Below are 17,428 nucleotides of genomic sequence, written 5' to 3' on the forward strand. Positions count from 1 at the left end.
CGGCAACAATTAATAAAAGACTACAAAGAGCACAGCAGACCTCCGAGCAGCTTGGGCCTGACAACAATGTTAGTGTTGTCAGCAGTATCCCTTCTTAAAGATTCATTATCGGGCTTTCGTCTGGCACCTGTTTATTAGTTTCCTGTTGATACTGTCTGTTGCGTCGGGTATTTTAATGGCACCAAATTTTAATTGCAGATTTGTCCATGATTATCTGAGTGGGGGACCCTTCACAGAGTACCAGGAAAGCATGTACTTCTCACGATTCCTGCAGTGGAAATGGTTAGAAAGGTAATATCCCTTTTTGCAATGTTATACTGATAACGCTTCCCGATATCAAGGTCTCTCTGGTCAAACTTGAGCCTGTTCTCCTGTTGCATTGACTGTAAGTCGCCAGAGGTACCAGGTACACCCTGGGAGCATTGGGACGTTGTCCTTCCTTTCCCAGCGAGAGTTTAGCCTTCCCTCCTCTGACTTCATTTTCCTTGCCTGGCCTTAAGTTTAACAGCTTCTCTTCTTTTCATCTTTTAGGCAGCCAGCAACAAAAAATACTTTTAGGCATTACCGGGTGCTTGGTAAAGGAGGATTTGGAGAGGTGAGTGCATAAGATTGCTGGAAGTAGGAGCTGGAGCAAGTAATCCTCAACCCTGCTCTGGCATTCCAATAGATCATCTCTTTATCAACCAATCTCTTGGATTCATACAGCACGGAAACAGACCCTTTGGCCCAACTCCTCTATGCCGACCATGATGTATAGCTACGCTAATCCCATTTGCCTGCGTTTGGCCCATCGAAGCCTTTCCTTTCCGCGGACGTGTCTGAATGTCTTGTAATAGTTGTAACTGTATCTGCCTCTATCACCACCCCTGGCAGCTCATTCCATATACCCACCTCCCTCCGTGTGAACAGGTCCCCTTTAAGTCTTGCCCCTCTCACCTTAAACCTGTACCCTCTGGTTTTTGGCATTCTGGCTTCCACACTCTTCCTTTCCAGTCCTGCTGAAGGGTCTCGACCTGATATGTCGACTGTTTATTTCCCTCCATAGATGCTGCCTGACCTGCTGAGTTCCTCCAGCACTTTGTGTGTGTGTGTTGGTCCAGATTCCAGCATCTGCAGAATCTCTTGTGTCTCCCTCTGGTTTTAGACTCTCCTACCCTGGGAAAAAAATACTCTGACCATGTACTCTAAATCTGATATAATTTTGTAAATCTCCATAAGGCCAGCCCTCAGCCTCCTTTGCTCCAGGGAAAACAGTCCCAGCCTGTCCAATCCCTCCAGTCCCGGCAACATTTTGGGCCCTCTCTTCTGCATCCTCTTTTTAGCTTAATTCTTCCTGTCCATAAATCCAATGACTGAACATCCATTCCCTTCCGAGTCAAAATTCTAAAGGGTTCCTACCCTTGGAGTGCAGCGTGCAGAGCCACTGCTCCAGAACCCCGGGTTCAGTCCTGACCTCGGGTGCTGTCCGTGTGGAGTTTGCACGTTCTCCCTGTGACCTTGTGGGTCCCCCCCCCACCCCACCACCACCTCCCTGGGTGCTCCGGTTCCCTCCCGCATCCCAGAGACTTTTGGTTGGTTGGTTGGTTCATTGGCTGCTGTAACTTGCGTCTCGTGTGTAGATGAGCAGTAGAATCTGGGGATAGTTGAGGATAGAATGGGAAAATAAAATGGGTTATGATAGGATGTGTAAAAGTGGTGCTGGATGACTGAAGCAGAGAGCAGGGTCAGTGAGCCGAGGGGCTTATTTCCGTGCTATATTTCTCTATGATTCTAAATTTCTCTCCGTCAGTCCTAAATGGCTGATATCCTATGCTGGTTCTTGGCCTAGAGGCTTTTAGTTGTGGTGGAGGGAGCACTCTAAATCGTGCACAATCTTGTACTGTGTAATGATTATTGAGGAGGCAGGGTGATACCTGCACTCCTCCAGTTCCAGGCCTTCCATCCAGGGTAAGTAACCCTGACATCACTTACTAATCCTTCGAAAGACTTACCACATTTCAATGAAACCATCTCTTTTTAAACTCTGGAGAACAAGGGCACCATTCCAGCAAATCGCTCTCCACATGCTGGGGGGGGGGGGGGGGGGCGCGAGGAGGGAGTGATGGGATTTACAAGGATGCTGCCAGGAATTGAGGGCCTGAGTTACAGGGAGAGGTTGGGCAGGCTGGGACTTTATTCCTTGGAGCGTAGGAGACTGAGGGATCACCTGGTGGCACGGTAGCATAGAGGCGCAGCACGGTAGTGTAGCGGTTAGCGTAACACTATTACAGCGCCAGCGACCCGGGTTCAATTCCGGCCGCTGTCTGTAAGGAGTTTGTACGTTCTCCCCGTGTCTGCGTGGGTTTCCTCCGGGTGCTCCGGTTTCCTCCCACATTCCAAAGACGTACGGGTTAGGAAGTTGTGGGCATGCTATGTTGGCGCCGGAAGTGTGGCGACACTTGCGGGCTGCTCCAGAACATTCTATGCAAAAGATGCATTTCACTGTGTTTCGATGTACATGTGACTAATAAATAAATCTTAGAGGTGTATAAAATCATGAGGGGCATAGATAGGGTGAATGCGCACAGTCTTTTTCCCAGGGAAGGGGAACTAAAAACTTGAGGGCAGAGGTTTAAGGTGAGGTGAAAGGTTTAAAAGGGACCTGAGGGGCAAGTTCTTCACGCAGAGGGTGGTGGGTATATGGAACGAGCTGCCAGAGGAAGTGGTTGAGGCAGGTACAATAACATTTAAAAGTTATTTGGATAAGTACATGGATAGGAGGGGTTTGGAGGGGTATGGGCCAAATGCAGGCAAATGGGACTAGCCTGGTGGGCACTATTGTCAGCATGGACAAGTTGGGCTGAAGGGTCTGTTTTCAGGCTGTGATACTCGATGCTGGTTGCCTTATCTTGGGCATCATTCTAGTGGAGCATGGTTGTACCCCCCTAAGGTAGGTTTGTTAATGAGATCAAACCGCACGGTAGCAACAAACAAACTGCTGGAGGATCTCGGCGAGTCGAGCAGCATCCGTCGTGGGGAGTAAAAAAATCGTCAACAGTTCTGGTCAAGATCCTGCGTCAGGATTGACGCAGAGTTTTGACCTAAAACATCGACAGTTCTTTCTCTCTTCCCCCCCCCCCCACAGATGCTGCTCGACCCACTAAGTTCCTCCGGCAGTGTGTTTGTTGCTCCAGATACCAGCACCTGCAGCCTCTTGTGTCTCCAAACGATATAGTGCTTAAGATGTGGTCTCCCCAAAGTCCTACATAAATGCAACATGATTTAGGCCATGATATAGGAGCAGAAATGGGCCATTCGGCCCCTTGAGTCTGCTCCACTGTTCAATCATGGCTGATTTTTTTCCAACCTCATTCTCCCTGTAATCCTTAACCCCTTTACCAATCACGAATTTCCTGTATTCAAACCTTTTTCAATAAAGACTCCCACCTTGATTCCTGTCCCTGCACCTTAACTTAAGGCCCAAGGGTTGAACTGGCAATTCAGTGCTCGAGTCCCTTTCAGCCAAGATCAGAGGACAATGTGGTGAAGCAGCGGAGAGTTCCACTTATCAGTGTCTATTTTTTTTAAGCATTGAGCAGCAGTTTTTAAAATTTGGATTATATACGATAAGATGGACTCTTGACCTCACAATCTACTTTGTTATGACCTTGCAACTTATCGTCTACCTGTGACACTTTTATTCTGCATTCTGTATTGTTTTACCTTGTACTACCTCAATGCACTGTGTAATGAATTAGAACATAGAACAGTACAGCACAATACAGGCCCTTTGGCCCACGATGTTGTGCCGAGCTTTAAACCTCGCCTACGACTATCTGAGCCCTTCCTTCCACATATCCCTCTATTTTAAATTCCTCCATATGCCTATCTAGTAATCTCTTGAATTTGACCAATGTACCTGCCTCCACCACCAGCCCAGGCAGCGTATTTCATGCCCCAACCACACTCTGGGTAAAAAAAAAACCTTCCTCTGATACCTCCCTTGAACTTCCCACCCATTACCTTAAAGCCATGCCCGCTTGTATTGAGCATTGGTGCCCTGGGAAAGAGGCGCTGGCTGTGCACTCTATTTGTTCCTCTTAATCTGCAAGACAAGTTTTTAAACTGTGCCTCAGTACATGTGACAATAATAAACCAGTTCCACTGTGGTGATTTGTGACTGTTTGCTGTACTTGTTTCAGGTATGTGCTTGCCAAGTGCGTGCAACCGGGAAGATGTACGCATGTAAAAAGCTGGAAAAGAAGAGGATAAAGAAACGGAAAGGAGAATCCATGGCATTAAATGAAAAGCGGATCTTAGAAAAAGTTAACAGTAGATTTGTTGTAAGTTTTTTTTGTCTTGTCCATCGTATGAAAGTGTGCACACTGCTGACGTGGTTTAATTCAAAGATACCGCATGGATGCATTTCACACTAGTGCCTGCTAATTAATTGATGCTCACCCTCACCTTTGGATAATATTGCAACTGTTCTCGTTTATAGATGGCACCATTAACGTACATTGCACAATAAGGTGTACATAATGCCTGTGGTGCTGAGAATTTGCAAGATAGAACATAGAACGCTACAGCACAGTACAGGCCCTTCGGCTCACAATGTTGTGCCAACATTTTATCCTGCTCTAAGATCTATCTAACCCTTCCCTCCCACATAGCCCCCTATTTTTCTATCATTCGTGTGTCTATCTAAGAGTCTCTTAAATGTCCCTAATGTATCTGCCCCCACAACCTCTGCTGGCAGTGCGTTCCATGCACCCACCACACACTGCGTTTAAAAAAAACTAAAAACCACTTACCCCTGACATCCCCCTTACACCTTCCTCCAATCACCTTAAAATTATGTTCCCTCGTGTTAGCCATAGATCCTTTGTGAGAGCAGATAAAGAGTTAAGCTCGTATATTAGGGAAGATGACCAAAAGTCTGGTTACTGCAGTAGGTTTTAAGGATGAAATGTAAAGCGGAGGGAATGGTTAAGGTATGAATTTCCGAGCAACAGTTTTTTTTTTTGCAAAGGACCATTTGAGCCGGGGAGTCTCCAGTTAAAGTTAGACCCTGCGTTTGTGGGGAGATGGTCATGTCGGGATGGGCGGGAAGTGGTGGTGGGAATGGGGGGAGAGAAGGGCAGCAGGTAAATGTGGGGAAGGAACCAAGAAGCAGGTGGGGCAATAGTGTAGAGGACGGAAGAGAAAAGCTTCGTGTTCTTGGAGCCCATGGACCTAATACCAATAAATCTAGCTCTGTTAGCTCCCCGAGAGAAGGTGGGATATCGAAACACACAGTGAAATGCACCTTTTACGCAGAGTGTTCTGGGGGCAGCCTGCAAGTGTCGCCACGCTTCCAGCGCCAACATAGTATGCCCACAACTTCCTTGGGGCATTGTTCAAGTGCCCTTCCACTACCTGTGAGTTCAGTAAATAAATCTTTGGAGAGAGGTATCACGTTACACACAGTCCTGTCTGGGACTCTGTGGATATGGAGAATTATTCCAACAGTGTTCCAGCAAAGATGGGAAATTTGTTAAACTATTGTTCAGGGTAACCTCTGTTTAGCTGGTCAGGTATTCATTCTCTCCTGATTCTCACAGCCCATTCCCTCACATGGAGCTGGGCATCAGGGTGCCCAGTAAGACCAGCCAGTAGGTTCTTTATTCTGTTACTGGATATAACTAACATGAGATAAAACAGCAAACAGTGGGAGGCACTCGTGCTTGAGTCAGAGGTCATGGGTTCAAATGCTACTCCGGGGAACTAAGTAAAGGCTGACGCTTCACAGGGTCCTAGAGACAGCAGAGAAGTTGGCCCTTCAGCCCAACGAGTCTCTGCTGACCAAGTATGTGTGGGTGCTACTTCTGCACTAATTCCACTTTTATTCTTCCCACATCCTTGTCAACTCTCCCCAGATTCTACCTCTTACCTACACACTTGGGACAACTTGCAGCGGCCAGTTAACCTACCCATCCACCTGTCTTTGGGATGGGTTCATTGCAGAACTGGAGGAGTGCTGCGTTGTCGGAGGTGCTGTCTCTCAGACAAGATGTTAAATCGAGGCCTAGTTGTCGTCTTAGGTGGATGTGAGAAATTGTCTCTTTTTTGTTTTAAACCTTTTTAAAATTTTTTAAATTGTTTTATTTACAACATGGTAATAGGCCCTTCCGGTCCAACTAGTCCGCGCGGCCCATTTTTTTAAACCCAAATTAACCTACCTGTACGTCTTTGGAATGTGGGAGGAAACCGGAGCACCTGGAGGAAACCCACGCAGACACGGGGAGAACGTACAAACTCCTTACAGACAGCGACGGGAACCGAACCCCGATCGCTAGCGCTGTAATAGCATCGTGTTAACCGCTGCGCTACCTTGCCGCCCCGAGAGGAAAGCCAAGATGTTTCTTCCTGGATGTTTTTTTAATTTGTTGACCATCATTGCCCAGGCAGATTCATCATGTCCTTGTGCATGCGTCTGTGGAGATTGGCCACTGTGCTTCCTTCTGAGAGAGCTGGGTTTCCTTTCTGCCTGCTAGCTCGTTCTCTCTACATTTATTGGTCCTTAACTGCAGCAGGCCAAAGATAGCCTGCCAGTGCCCTCTGCTGGTAAACCACATAGTTGTAACTGGTTTAACACCAGGTGCATATCTCAATCTCCGATGCATTTGAGCTTGTCCTAAATTGCATTATACTTTCTCTCCCCCCACCGGCCCCCAATCACATTTGTACTCTCGACCTGTATTTGGTCTTGGTCAAAAGCGACTGGAGTTTAAAATTCTCACCATACATCAAAATCCCTCCAAAGCTTCTCTTTCTCTTTTGTAATTTGTTCATACAAACCTCCAAGATACTTGTGTTCCTCTCATTCTGACCTCCCATGCGTTCTCCCTGTTATTTTCATCCTGCTCTTGCTGCCCATTCCTCCAGCTACTGAGGTAATTTTAATGATCTCTCTAAATTCCTTCATTTCTCCATTGCCCTTTCCTCAAAGGTGTTCTTTCTAGATTCTCCATGTTTGCTTCAATAAGCTTTTGATCATCTGGCCCAATATTTGACAATGTTAAACACTGTCCTTGTGGAGCAGCTTGGGGTGGTTTACCATGTTAAAGGCACAGTACAAATACAATTTCTTTGGATTTTGGTACAAAATTACAAGAGTGGTGCAGGACACATGCATTAGCAGGATCGTTATCTGAACATACTGTGGATTTGGTAAGTTAATTGGCCACTGTAAATTGACCCTAGTGTCTGGATGGAAGGTAGAATCTGGGAGGAGTTGATGGGAATGCGGGGGGGGAAAGTGTGATTAGCATCGGATTGTTGCAAATGGATGCTTGATGGTAGTGCAGACTCTGGTCTGAAGGGTACATTTCCAAGATCTGACCTTGGCACCCCCAGTACAGCGGAGACCACATTCGTGAACCAGGATTAGTGCACTAAATTGAGAGTAAAAATAAATTGGCTTCCTTCATCTGTAGTACTTCCCTGGTTTTCTTTTAATACCTCGTTTTGCACTCAGTGGAATCCTGGAAATTAGTCTTCAATTTCTGTTGGAGACAAGGGTGATCCTTGGGTAAATGTAGCACCTTCAAGTTTGAATGACCTTTCATTGGAGACTCCTCGGTCGGGGGAACCCCGCTATGGCCGTAGGATAAAATAGCCTTGCACTGACCAACTTTAAATAATTAGCTGCAGCCTGGCGGTTCTTGTGCTGTTGACAATGACTTTGTTCCTCTTACGACAGACATCGCTGCTTTTCTTAAGTTCCCCGCCAATGGAAACTTTACATGTGTGGCCGATTTGAGGCAATACTTTCCTTCGCCCCCATCGACTCACCTAATGTGTTGGCTCTGGGCTCTGAGATGCCTCAAGTGGGGTACTTGTAAGGTTGTCCTGGGGGAAAGGGCTAGGGGCAGAGGTCAGTGAGCAGGAAGGAAAAGGGAATGGAACAAGAGGGTAGCAGGCTTGGAGGGATGGTGGAGCGTAGGGTTGGATTTGACTGTTTATAGTTTTTAAACATGTCTAGTGTTTAATACACCTCAAGTGGCTGCACAAGGAATGGCCACTTCCTGGCTTATTGGTTCATCCATCAGGTGAATATGTGTGTTCTAATGGGCTGGTTTGGCCACAGGTATCTAATAGGTTTCCTGATTGGACTATTGTTAGCTGAGGAGTATCTCTTATCTCAGGTATAAAAGGTGTATTTTTTTTGTTAATCTCTCTCTTGCTCTCCTCCCCACCTTCCCACCTCCACATCCCCAGCCTGAGCTCATCTTTAGTTCCTTTTGTCTCGGCTCATCTCCCAGTCGTAAAGCTAGTGCCATGCGCTCCGTGACTGTTTCTTTGTTTTAAACTTTTCCAATAAAACTTTGTGAAGCACCAAGTTGTTTTCAACTCATTCCTGGACTCCTGAAAGAACCTGTAGATCCGAAAGTAACCGGATCCCACAGTAGCAAGGTTTGTGGGGGGTAATTCCACTCAAGGGTTTAAAATTTTGCACACAGCGAATTCATTTATTTATTTCTGGTTTGCAGGTCAGCTTAGCCTACGCCTATGAAACAAAGGATGCACTGTGTCTGGTACTAACCCTGATGAACGGTGGAGACCTTAAGTTCCACATCTACAACATGGGCAACCCAGGCTTTGATGAGAAGAGAGCCATCTTCTACGCTGCGGAGATCTGTTGTGGCCTGGAGGATCTGCACAAAGAGAGAATTGTGTACAGGTAAATGAGGCTGATGTAAGTGTGTGTCCAGGGGTGGTGTATATCTGATGGTTAAGGTCTGGAAATTTTTAAACTTCTTCTTCCAAATTTTGCTTTTCTCCCACCACTTCCACAGGTCTACCAACCCCCGACTTGCTCTGTGTCCTCCACCCACCCTCCCCTTTTAAATTCTCTCTGCATCCCCCAATCTCTGGGACTCTGGCGCACAGAAATTTTGACGTGATAGTCTACAGATGCTGGAGATATGGAGCAATGAACACAAGATGCTGGAGGAACTCAGTGGGTCAGGCAGCACCTGTGGAGGGAAATGGACAGTAGAAGTTTCGGGCCAAGACCCTTCGTCAGGACTGGAAAGGAAGAGGGCAGAAGCCAGGATGAAAGGGGAGGGGGAGGAGCACAGGCTGAGCAGGTGAGAGGGGGAAGGCAGGTAGGTGGTGGTGGTGAAAGGGAGTGATGTGAGAAGCCGGGAGGTGATGGGTTGAAGAGGCGAAGGGCTGAAGGAGGAGGAATCTGATGGGAGAGGACAGTAGACCATGGGATAAAGGGAAGGAGGTGGGCGGGTGGACATTGCTGGGTGGTGGATGTAGTAAACTGTTCCCTCTAGTGGTCAATGAATAAATTACAGGTTGGAAAACCTGTTCGGAACAAGCAGGCTGATGTACTCAACAAGCCTACTTCTAGTCTATATTATCCCCATTTACAGGGCTAATTAGGAATGTAACTAGCATAACTGGCTGCACGGTTTTGTATTCAGCAGTTGTGGAGTTAGTTAGCAGTACCGAAGAGACAGTGGGGTCTTTTGCAACTATCTGACAGTCCTGCTTGTTCACTGCCTTCTAAGGAAGCAAGTATCTGCACCTCAAGGACTGCAACCGTTCTGGAATGTGGCTCACCACCACCTTAAGAGCAGCTGAGGGTGGGCAATATCTACTGGCCCTGCATAGAACAGCACAGGATGGGCCCTTCAGCCCACGATGTTGTGCCAAAGTAATTAAACCAATGACTCCTAATTAAATCTAATCCCGCTTCCCAGCACATTGACCATATCCCTCCTTGCCCTGCATATTCATGTGCCTATCTAAGAGGCTCTTAAACACTCCTATGCTATCTACCTCTACCACCGCCAGGCACCTACCACTCTGTGTACAAAAAAATAACTTGCCTTGTACATCTCCTTTGTACTTTCCCCGTCTCATCTTAAATACGTGCCCTCGATTACTTGACATTTCAGTCCTGGGAATGAAATACTGGCTGTCTACTCTATCTATGCCTCGCATAATTTTATAAACGTGTATTGAATCTCCCCTCAGCCTCTGCCGCTCTAGAGAAAACGGCCCCAGCTTGTCCAACCTCCCCTCATAGCACGTCTTCCAAACCAGGCAGCATTCTGGTGAACCTCCTCTGCACCCTTTCCAAAGCCTCCATATCCTTCCTATAACGAGGTGACCACAGCCTTGTCTGTGACAGCCACGTTACATGAGTAAAAAAACACAAAGGGGGAAGGAAGAAGCTCACATAATGACATAAAAAATCTGAGTAGTGGTTGGTTATCTAGCACTTGTAGCCTGCTCCACCATTCCTAGGACCGTGGCTGATCTACCACAGTGCCATTTTCCTGCCCTATCCTGATTGCCTTTGATTTCCTTCAGGCCCAGATTCCCTTAGTGTGGAGTATAAACATCAGCAGGCACCAGCACAATCGTAGAGTGTATGATAGAGGACGTGGCCCATCTGGTTGCTGATCCCACCTCCTCTCCTTGGCTCCATTCCCCAAGTAGTGGTTCCCTTTTCTGTGCAGGTGGTTCTGCTATAGCACGTGCTTCCATCATGTGAAATGGATATAATGTGACTGATGAATTAGGGAACTACATCTGCATCACATGGGCTGAATTGGTTATAGCATGGTTTTGATTGGGAACTAGAGAACTACTTAAGAGTTGCTTTGGAAATTGACAAGCTGATTGTAAAAAGAAGCTGTCTTGGAAAAGTCTTGGGGGAAAAATAGCTGTTTCCATGTAACGTCTCCCGCAGTAATCAGACACTTGTCTCCTAAGAACACAGGCTGACAGTTTCACTGCGGGAGGCTGTTGGAAATGGGCAAGCAATCGTTTCTATTGATATCTGTGCAACAATACTCCATTAAACAAAGTAACATACAGACTTTAGTTGTTTTAGCTTCCAGTAAACAAATTAGACTTGGCGATTAAAAATACCTTTATATTTGAAAATCTTGTGGGGAAATAACTGTTATTATGAGTCTGAAACTCTCCAGCCCCTAACCCCCCTTTTCCTGTGATTGTTTTTACAACACAATTTTATATAACGTGAGATTTCTTAGGAATACAACTATCTTGTTATAGCAGAACGATCTGTGTTTCTTATCGTCAATACTGAATTCTCTGACTTTAGATCACTTGCTCTTTCTGTTTGTATCAGGACCGGCCATTTGTGCTTGTCATCGCTCTTTCTTCTTTTTCTTAAAAATAAAAACATCATAAATTGGTTTATTATTGTCACATGTACTGAGGTACAGTGAAAACTGTTTCGTATGCCATCCATACAGATCATTTCATCACATAAGTACATTGAGGTGGTATAAGGGAAAAGCAATAACAGAATGCAGAATAAAGTGTCACAGCTACAGAGAAAGTGCAGTGTAAGGCCATAATGAGGTAGATTGTGAGGTCAAGAATCCATCTTGTCGTACTAGGGAACAGTTCAATAGTCTTATAACAGTGGGATAGAAGCTGTCCTTGAGCCTGGTGGTACATGCTTACAGGCATTTGCATCTTCTGCCCAATGGGAGGGGGGAGAAGAGAAAATAACTGGGGTGGGTGGGGTCTTTGATTATGTTGCCTGCTTGCCCAAGGCAGTGAGAAGTGTAGACGGAGTCAATGGAAGGGAGGCTGGTTTTCGTGATGTGCTGAGCTGTGTTCATATTACTTGTAGGGCAGACGACAACTTCACATTAGCAATACGTTACACAGAGCAGCTGAACTCTCCTTTCAGACACTCCCTTTGTCCACCATTGCCCTTCCACACCTTCTTTCTGCTACTTAGACTAACGGGCTTTCTCCCTTTTACATTTCTAGTGGAGTGTCTTCAAGCTGAAGCATTAACTGGTGTCTCCTTCCACAGATGCTGCTCGACTGGCTGAGTTCTTCCAGCACTTTGGTTCTTGTTTCAGATTCCAGCATCTGCAGTTTTACTTGTCTTCCATATTTGTCATAGTTCCCTGCTTGTTCCCGCCTGAGACTGACTTTATTTTTCTTCCATATTCCCTCCTCACCTAGAGATTTGAAGCCGGAAAACATTTTGCTGGATGATCACGGTGAGATCCTTTCTTGTTCTCTCTTTGTTCAGGGTTTAGCGGTCACAATGAATATTAATATGGAACGTAACAAAACCAAGGCAAAAGATAGGGTGGGAAAGAAAGTATGTGGCATGCTTGCCTTTGTTGGTCAGGGCATTGAATACAAGAGTCACAAAGTCATGCTGCAGCTCTATAAAACGTTGGTTTGGCCGCACTTGGAGTATTGTGTGCAATTCTGGTCGGCCCATTACAGGAAGGCTGTGGAGAGGGTGCAGAAGAGGTTCACCAGGATGCTGCCAGCGCAGACATTGTGGGTGGAAGGGCCTGTTCCTGTGCTGTACTGTTCTGTGTACCCAACGGGCTAGGATGAAGAGGGTGTGAGTGATCTAACAAGGGTCCATCTGATTATACGAGGTAGAGTGAACAGAGAATATTGACTTCCTGCTAATGAATTAATCAGTTTAACTTGTGAAGAACTTGTGAAATTATTTACAGATAAATCAAGTTGGGTGGGGGATAATTGTTACAAGTAGGAATTATTAAAACTGTTTCTGAAGATATTTTCATGATGGAACAGTAGAATATCTCACAGAAAATGTACAACACAGGTGGCAGCCATTCATCTTCACTGTGTCGCAGGATGTCTTGATGCCTTTACAGCCATCCGATGACTTTTGAAGTTTGGTCACTGCCGAGCTGTGGCAACCGATCGGCTGCACAGCGAGCTCCCTCAAATGACAATGTGACGTGGACCAGACGATCCACCATTGATCTTACAGATCAAAAAACACTGGGGGGTGGGGAGGGCAGGGAGTTTTCTCTCCCCTTCCCCCTCCCCCTCCCCCTCCCCCTCCCCCTCCCTCTCCCCCCCCGGTCTTGTGTGCCCTTTTAGTATCGCCCCCGTGGACAGATGAGAACTTGATGTGAAGTCCCATCTGAAGGAGGGGGGTGGGGTGGGTGGGGAGGCTCCTGCTTGAGTAGACCCCAGAGTATATCACGGGAGTGGCTAGACGTTCGAGCTCGTGCATCAGGAGACTCCACAAGCATCTTGATCGTCTTTGAAGTATTTTCATAACGTCAAAGGAATTTACGTTGTGTCCACACTGGGCACCATCATGGGCTTCATTTGAGTGTTTCAGTTTTGGATAGGTTTGTGGTTTTTCTTTTGAGCTGTGGATTTGCAGCCTCCTCACCTCCAGGAAATTGTTGCCAGAATGAGAATCTCCCCACCGCCACCCCCCCACCCACCCATCTTCTTGATTCTACTGTCGTACCCTACTCTTGAAAGGCAGCTCATTGAATCACAGAGCACGGCAACAGGCCCTTTCGCTCAGCTCGTCCATGCCGACCAAGGTGCCTGCCTCCAGCTTGTCGCATTTGCTTGCATCTTTAAACCTGTCTACCCATGAACCTGTCCAAATGTCTTTTAAACATTGTAATTGTACCCACCTCGACCACTTCCCCTGGCAGCTCTTTCAATATACCCACAGCCCTCTCTGTGGAAAAACTTGCCCCACAGGTCCCCTTTAAATCTTAACCCTCTTATCTTAAACCCATGCCGTCTAGTTTTAGACTCGCCCTACCTTAGGAAAAAGACTGTCCATTCACCTTATCTATCCCCCTCCCCCTCCCCCTCCCCTCATAACTCGAGCCCTCCAGCCCCGGCAACATCGTTGTGAATCTTTCCTGCACCCTTTCATCCTTCCCACAGCCTGGCAACCAGAACTGCACACCGTATTCCAAGTGTCACAAACCAGCAACAAAAGAAACACACTGAGCATGATTCAGTGTTAAAAACTATTTTATTAATCACTACTTATGATAATACGTAAAATAAAAGTAAAAATGTTAGTATGTTAGAATTCAAAAATGTTAAACCTCGAACGTTAACCCCAAAACTAAACTCTTCGTGTGTGTGTGTGTGACAAAGTCCAAAATTCCCAGTTCCGGAATGGTTCTTAAAGTTCAGTTCCGCAAGCCATAAGGTGAAACATGAGCAAGGGCTTCTTCAACAACCACCGTTGTCTGAAGATAAGATGTAGATGTAGAAAAACATAGAGAGAGTACATACGAAATCCAAATGTTCCACGATGGACCCCAAACGACACTTCAGTGTTTACTCGGTAGTGACTTCCTCACCCCGAAAAGCATCCGAACCGTGGTCGTCCACACACAAATACCTGTTTCCTTCTACAGGTCAGCAACAAAGTGAACTCCACCGGATTACTTCCAACTTCCATACATGGATTTCTATGGCAAACACAGTTATTATTTCTCATCCATCGATAGAGAAAACAAGCAGGCTGGTGTCTCTCTCCCTTCTCTCTCTCTCCTTCTTCTTCTTCTTCTGACTTCTTCAACAACGTCATTACGTCCTTTATCTTCTATTGACGTAAGCACGCCCCACACACACATACACACACACTCTCTATCTTAAAGGGACTTTCACTGAGTCCATAACACAAGTATGGTCTCATCAATGTCTTGTACAGCTGTAACATGACGTCCCAACTCTTGTACTCAATGTCTTGACCAATGAAGGCAAGTGTGGACCCCTTGATCTCAGCAAATCTGATTCTCCCACTTTCCTGCAGAGTTAAATTAGAAACATTCCAATAAAGCTTCAATTTTAAAATTCTCATCCTTATTTTCAGACCCCTCTGTTGCCTTGTTCCCTCCCTTTCTGCAACCCTCTCTTCAAATTCCTGCCTGTTGTGTGTTCACCATTTGAATCACCCCTCCACTGGAGGCCATGCTCCAGGCTGCTGAAACCTTGGCTCTGTAACTCCCTCTGCAGTTGTCTGCTTTTGAATGTTCCTCAAGCCAGTCTTTTTGCCCAAGATTTTGTTCATTTGGGCTAATGTTTCCTCAGCTGGCAGTGTCAAACGTTGTCAGGTATTGGCTTATTATTGTCACTTGTACCAAGGTACAGTGGAAAAACTTGTCTTACAAACCGATCGTACAGGTCAGTTCATTACACAGTGCAGTTACATTGGGTTAGTACAGAGTGCATTGAGGTAGTACAGGTAAAAACAATAACAGTACAGAGTAAAGTGTCACAGCTACAGAGAGAGTGCAGTGCAATAAGGTGCAAGGTCACAACAAGGTAGATCGTGAAGTCGGAGTACATCTTGTATAAGGGAACCGTTCAATAGTCTTATCACAGTGGGGTAGAAGCTGTCCTTAAGCATGGTGGTACGTGCCCTCAGGCTCCTGTATCATCGACCCGATGGAAGAGGGGAGAAGAGAGAATGTCCCGGGTGGGTGGGTGGGTGAAGCACCCGGGGAGATTTTGCTAAGTTAAAGGTGCTATATAAATGCTGTTGAATCACGAACGTTCTCTCCCTCCACTTTTGTTTATCCACCTTTTGTTGTTTATTCTCAGGTCACATCAGGATCTCGGATCTGGGTTTGGCCATGCAGATTCCAGAAGGCGAAAGAATTCGAGGGAGAGTTGGCACTGTTGGGTACATGGGTGAGTCCAGAAATCTCCAGCCCATGCAGCAAGAAGAGTTGGCTGAAAATGGCAACTTTGACTATTCTGTGGGGAAGCAGAGTTAAAGCTAATTTTTAAAAAAATCATCTTCCCGGCAAACAGTCCGAAGCCTCATCCTTTGACTCCTATTTACCCACACCATCCACCCCTTCCTCCCCCTCCCTTCCTCCCTCATCCCATAAAAATCCCATCTTCAGGTTACCCTGTTGGCTAATGGCTGTTGGCTTGAGTTTCAAGGTTACATGTTCTATTCATAGGGAATCAGGGCTTCTCAGCTTGGGCAAATGTCTTGGTGGTTCCAAAAAGATGGTTTAGAGTACACCTCCATCACCCACTGAAACATTCATCCACACCTTTGTACATTCAGTGCATCATTCCATGGACTTTATTTTTGTGTAACAGATGATTTCACTCGATCTGGAACATTTTCTGATGTTTTAAAAATCAAGATAGGGAAGTAAGCTGTGAAGAGATGTAGGCAGGTTACGTGTGTGGGCATGAAGTTGGCAGTTGTATAATGTAGGATTATTCATTGTAAAATGACGTATAGAAAAGTTACTTTTTTTTAATCCTGAGAAACTAATAGATATTACTGCATGGTGAAATTTGGTGTCTTTGTACATAAAGTTCAGGGCAACGTGCAGATAGTCATACAACACAGAAACAGGCCCTTCAGCCCAACTCGTCCGTGCCAACTAAGATGCCCATCTAAGCTTGTCCCATTTGCCTGCATTTGGCCCATATCTCTCTAAACCTTTCCTATCCATGTACCGGTCCAAATATCTTTTAAGTATTGTTATTGTAGTTGAGGCAGGTACTTCTTTGAGGATGTGACAAAGCACATTGATGAAGGTAGAGCAGTGGATGTGGTGTATGTGGATTTTAGTAAGGCACTTGATAAGGTCCTCATGGAAGGTTCATTCAGAAAGTCAGGAGGCATGGGATCCCGGGAAACTTGGCTGTGTGGATTTGGAATTGGCTCGCCCATAGAAGACAGAGGGTGATGGTCGATCCATAGATCCCTCAAGGTTGCCGTGCAGATCGATAGGGTTGTTAAGAAGGTATATGGTGTGTTGGGCTTTATTAGTCAGGGTGTTGAGTTCAAGAGCCACGAGGTAATGTTGCAGCTCTATTGGACTCTGGTTAGACCACACTTGGAGTATTGTGTTTAGTTCTGGTTGCCTCATTATAGAAAGGATGTAGAAGCTTTAGAGAGGGTGCAGAGGAGATTTACCGGGATGCTGCCAGGATTGGAGAGCATGTCTTACAAGGCTAGGTTGAGCGAGTTAAGGCTTTTCTCTTTGGAGTGAAGGAGAATGAGAGGTGACTTGATAGAGGTGTACAAGATGATTAGAGGCATAGATCGAGTGGACAGTCAGAGACTTTTTCCCAGGGTGACAATGGCTAACACGAGAGGGCATAATTTTAAGGTGATTGGAGGATATGAGGGGGATGTCAGAGGTAAGTTTTTTTACACAGAGAATGGTGGGTGTGTGGAACGCACTACTGGCAGAGGTTGTGGGGGCAGATATGTTGGGGACATTGAAGAGACTCTTAGCCACATGAATGATAGAGAAATGAGAGGGAAGGGTTAAATAGATCTCAGAGCAGGATAAAGTGTCGGCACAACATTGTGGGCTGAAGGGCCTGTACTGTGCTATAGTGTTCTATGTTCTTGTGTCAGCTCTTTCCATATACGTACCATCCTTTCTGTGGAGAAAGTTGCCCCTCAGATTCCTATTAAATCTTTCCCCTCTCACTTTAAACCTATGCCCTCTAGTGTTGGACTCCTTTTGAATATGTTGGGACTCAGTTTCTCCTGCTCTCTTCACTGAGTGGGACTTTGTTCCGAGAGCCATATGGCACAGGAACAGGCACTTGAACTTTGGCACCATCCTCTGACACGTTTACTCTA

The 17,428-nt window shown here is 46.0% G+C and overlaps 1 protein-coding gene across 1 annotated transcript in view; it reads left to right on the top strand.

Moving 5' to 3' along the window:
- The window catches only part of grk4 (G protein-coupled receptor kinase 4), a 128,327-nt gene that overhangs the window by 99,209 nt on the left and 11,690 nt on the right, over positions 1-17,428 (top strand). Inside the window, exons 6-11 of the mRNA XM_052019362.1 lie at positions 199-291; positions 532-595; positions 4,182-4,322; positions 8,514-8,704; positions 11,998-12,035; positions 15,403-15,492. Of these exons, the coding sequence (XP_051875322.1) occupies positions 199-291; positions 532-595; positions 4,182-4,322; positions 8,514-8,704; positions 11,998-12,035; positions 15,403-15,492 (617 nt within the window). The remainder of the gene's footprint in view (positions 1-198; positions 292-531; positions 596-4,181; positions 4,323-8,513; positions 8,705-11,997; positions 12,036-15,402; positions 15,493-17,428) is intronic.

Source organism: Pristis pectinata, chromosome 7 (genome assembly GCF_009764475.1).
Source record: "Pristis pectinata isolate sPriPec2 chromosome 7, sPriPec2.1.pri, whole genome shotgun sequence".
Lineage (NCBI taxonomy): Eukaryota > Metazoa > Chordata > Chondrichthyes > Rhinopristiformes > Pristidae > Pristis > Pristis pectinata.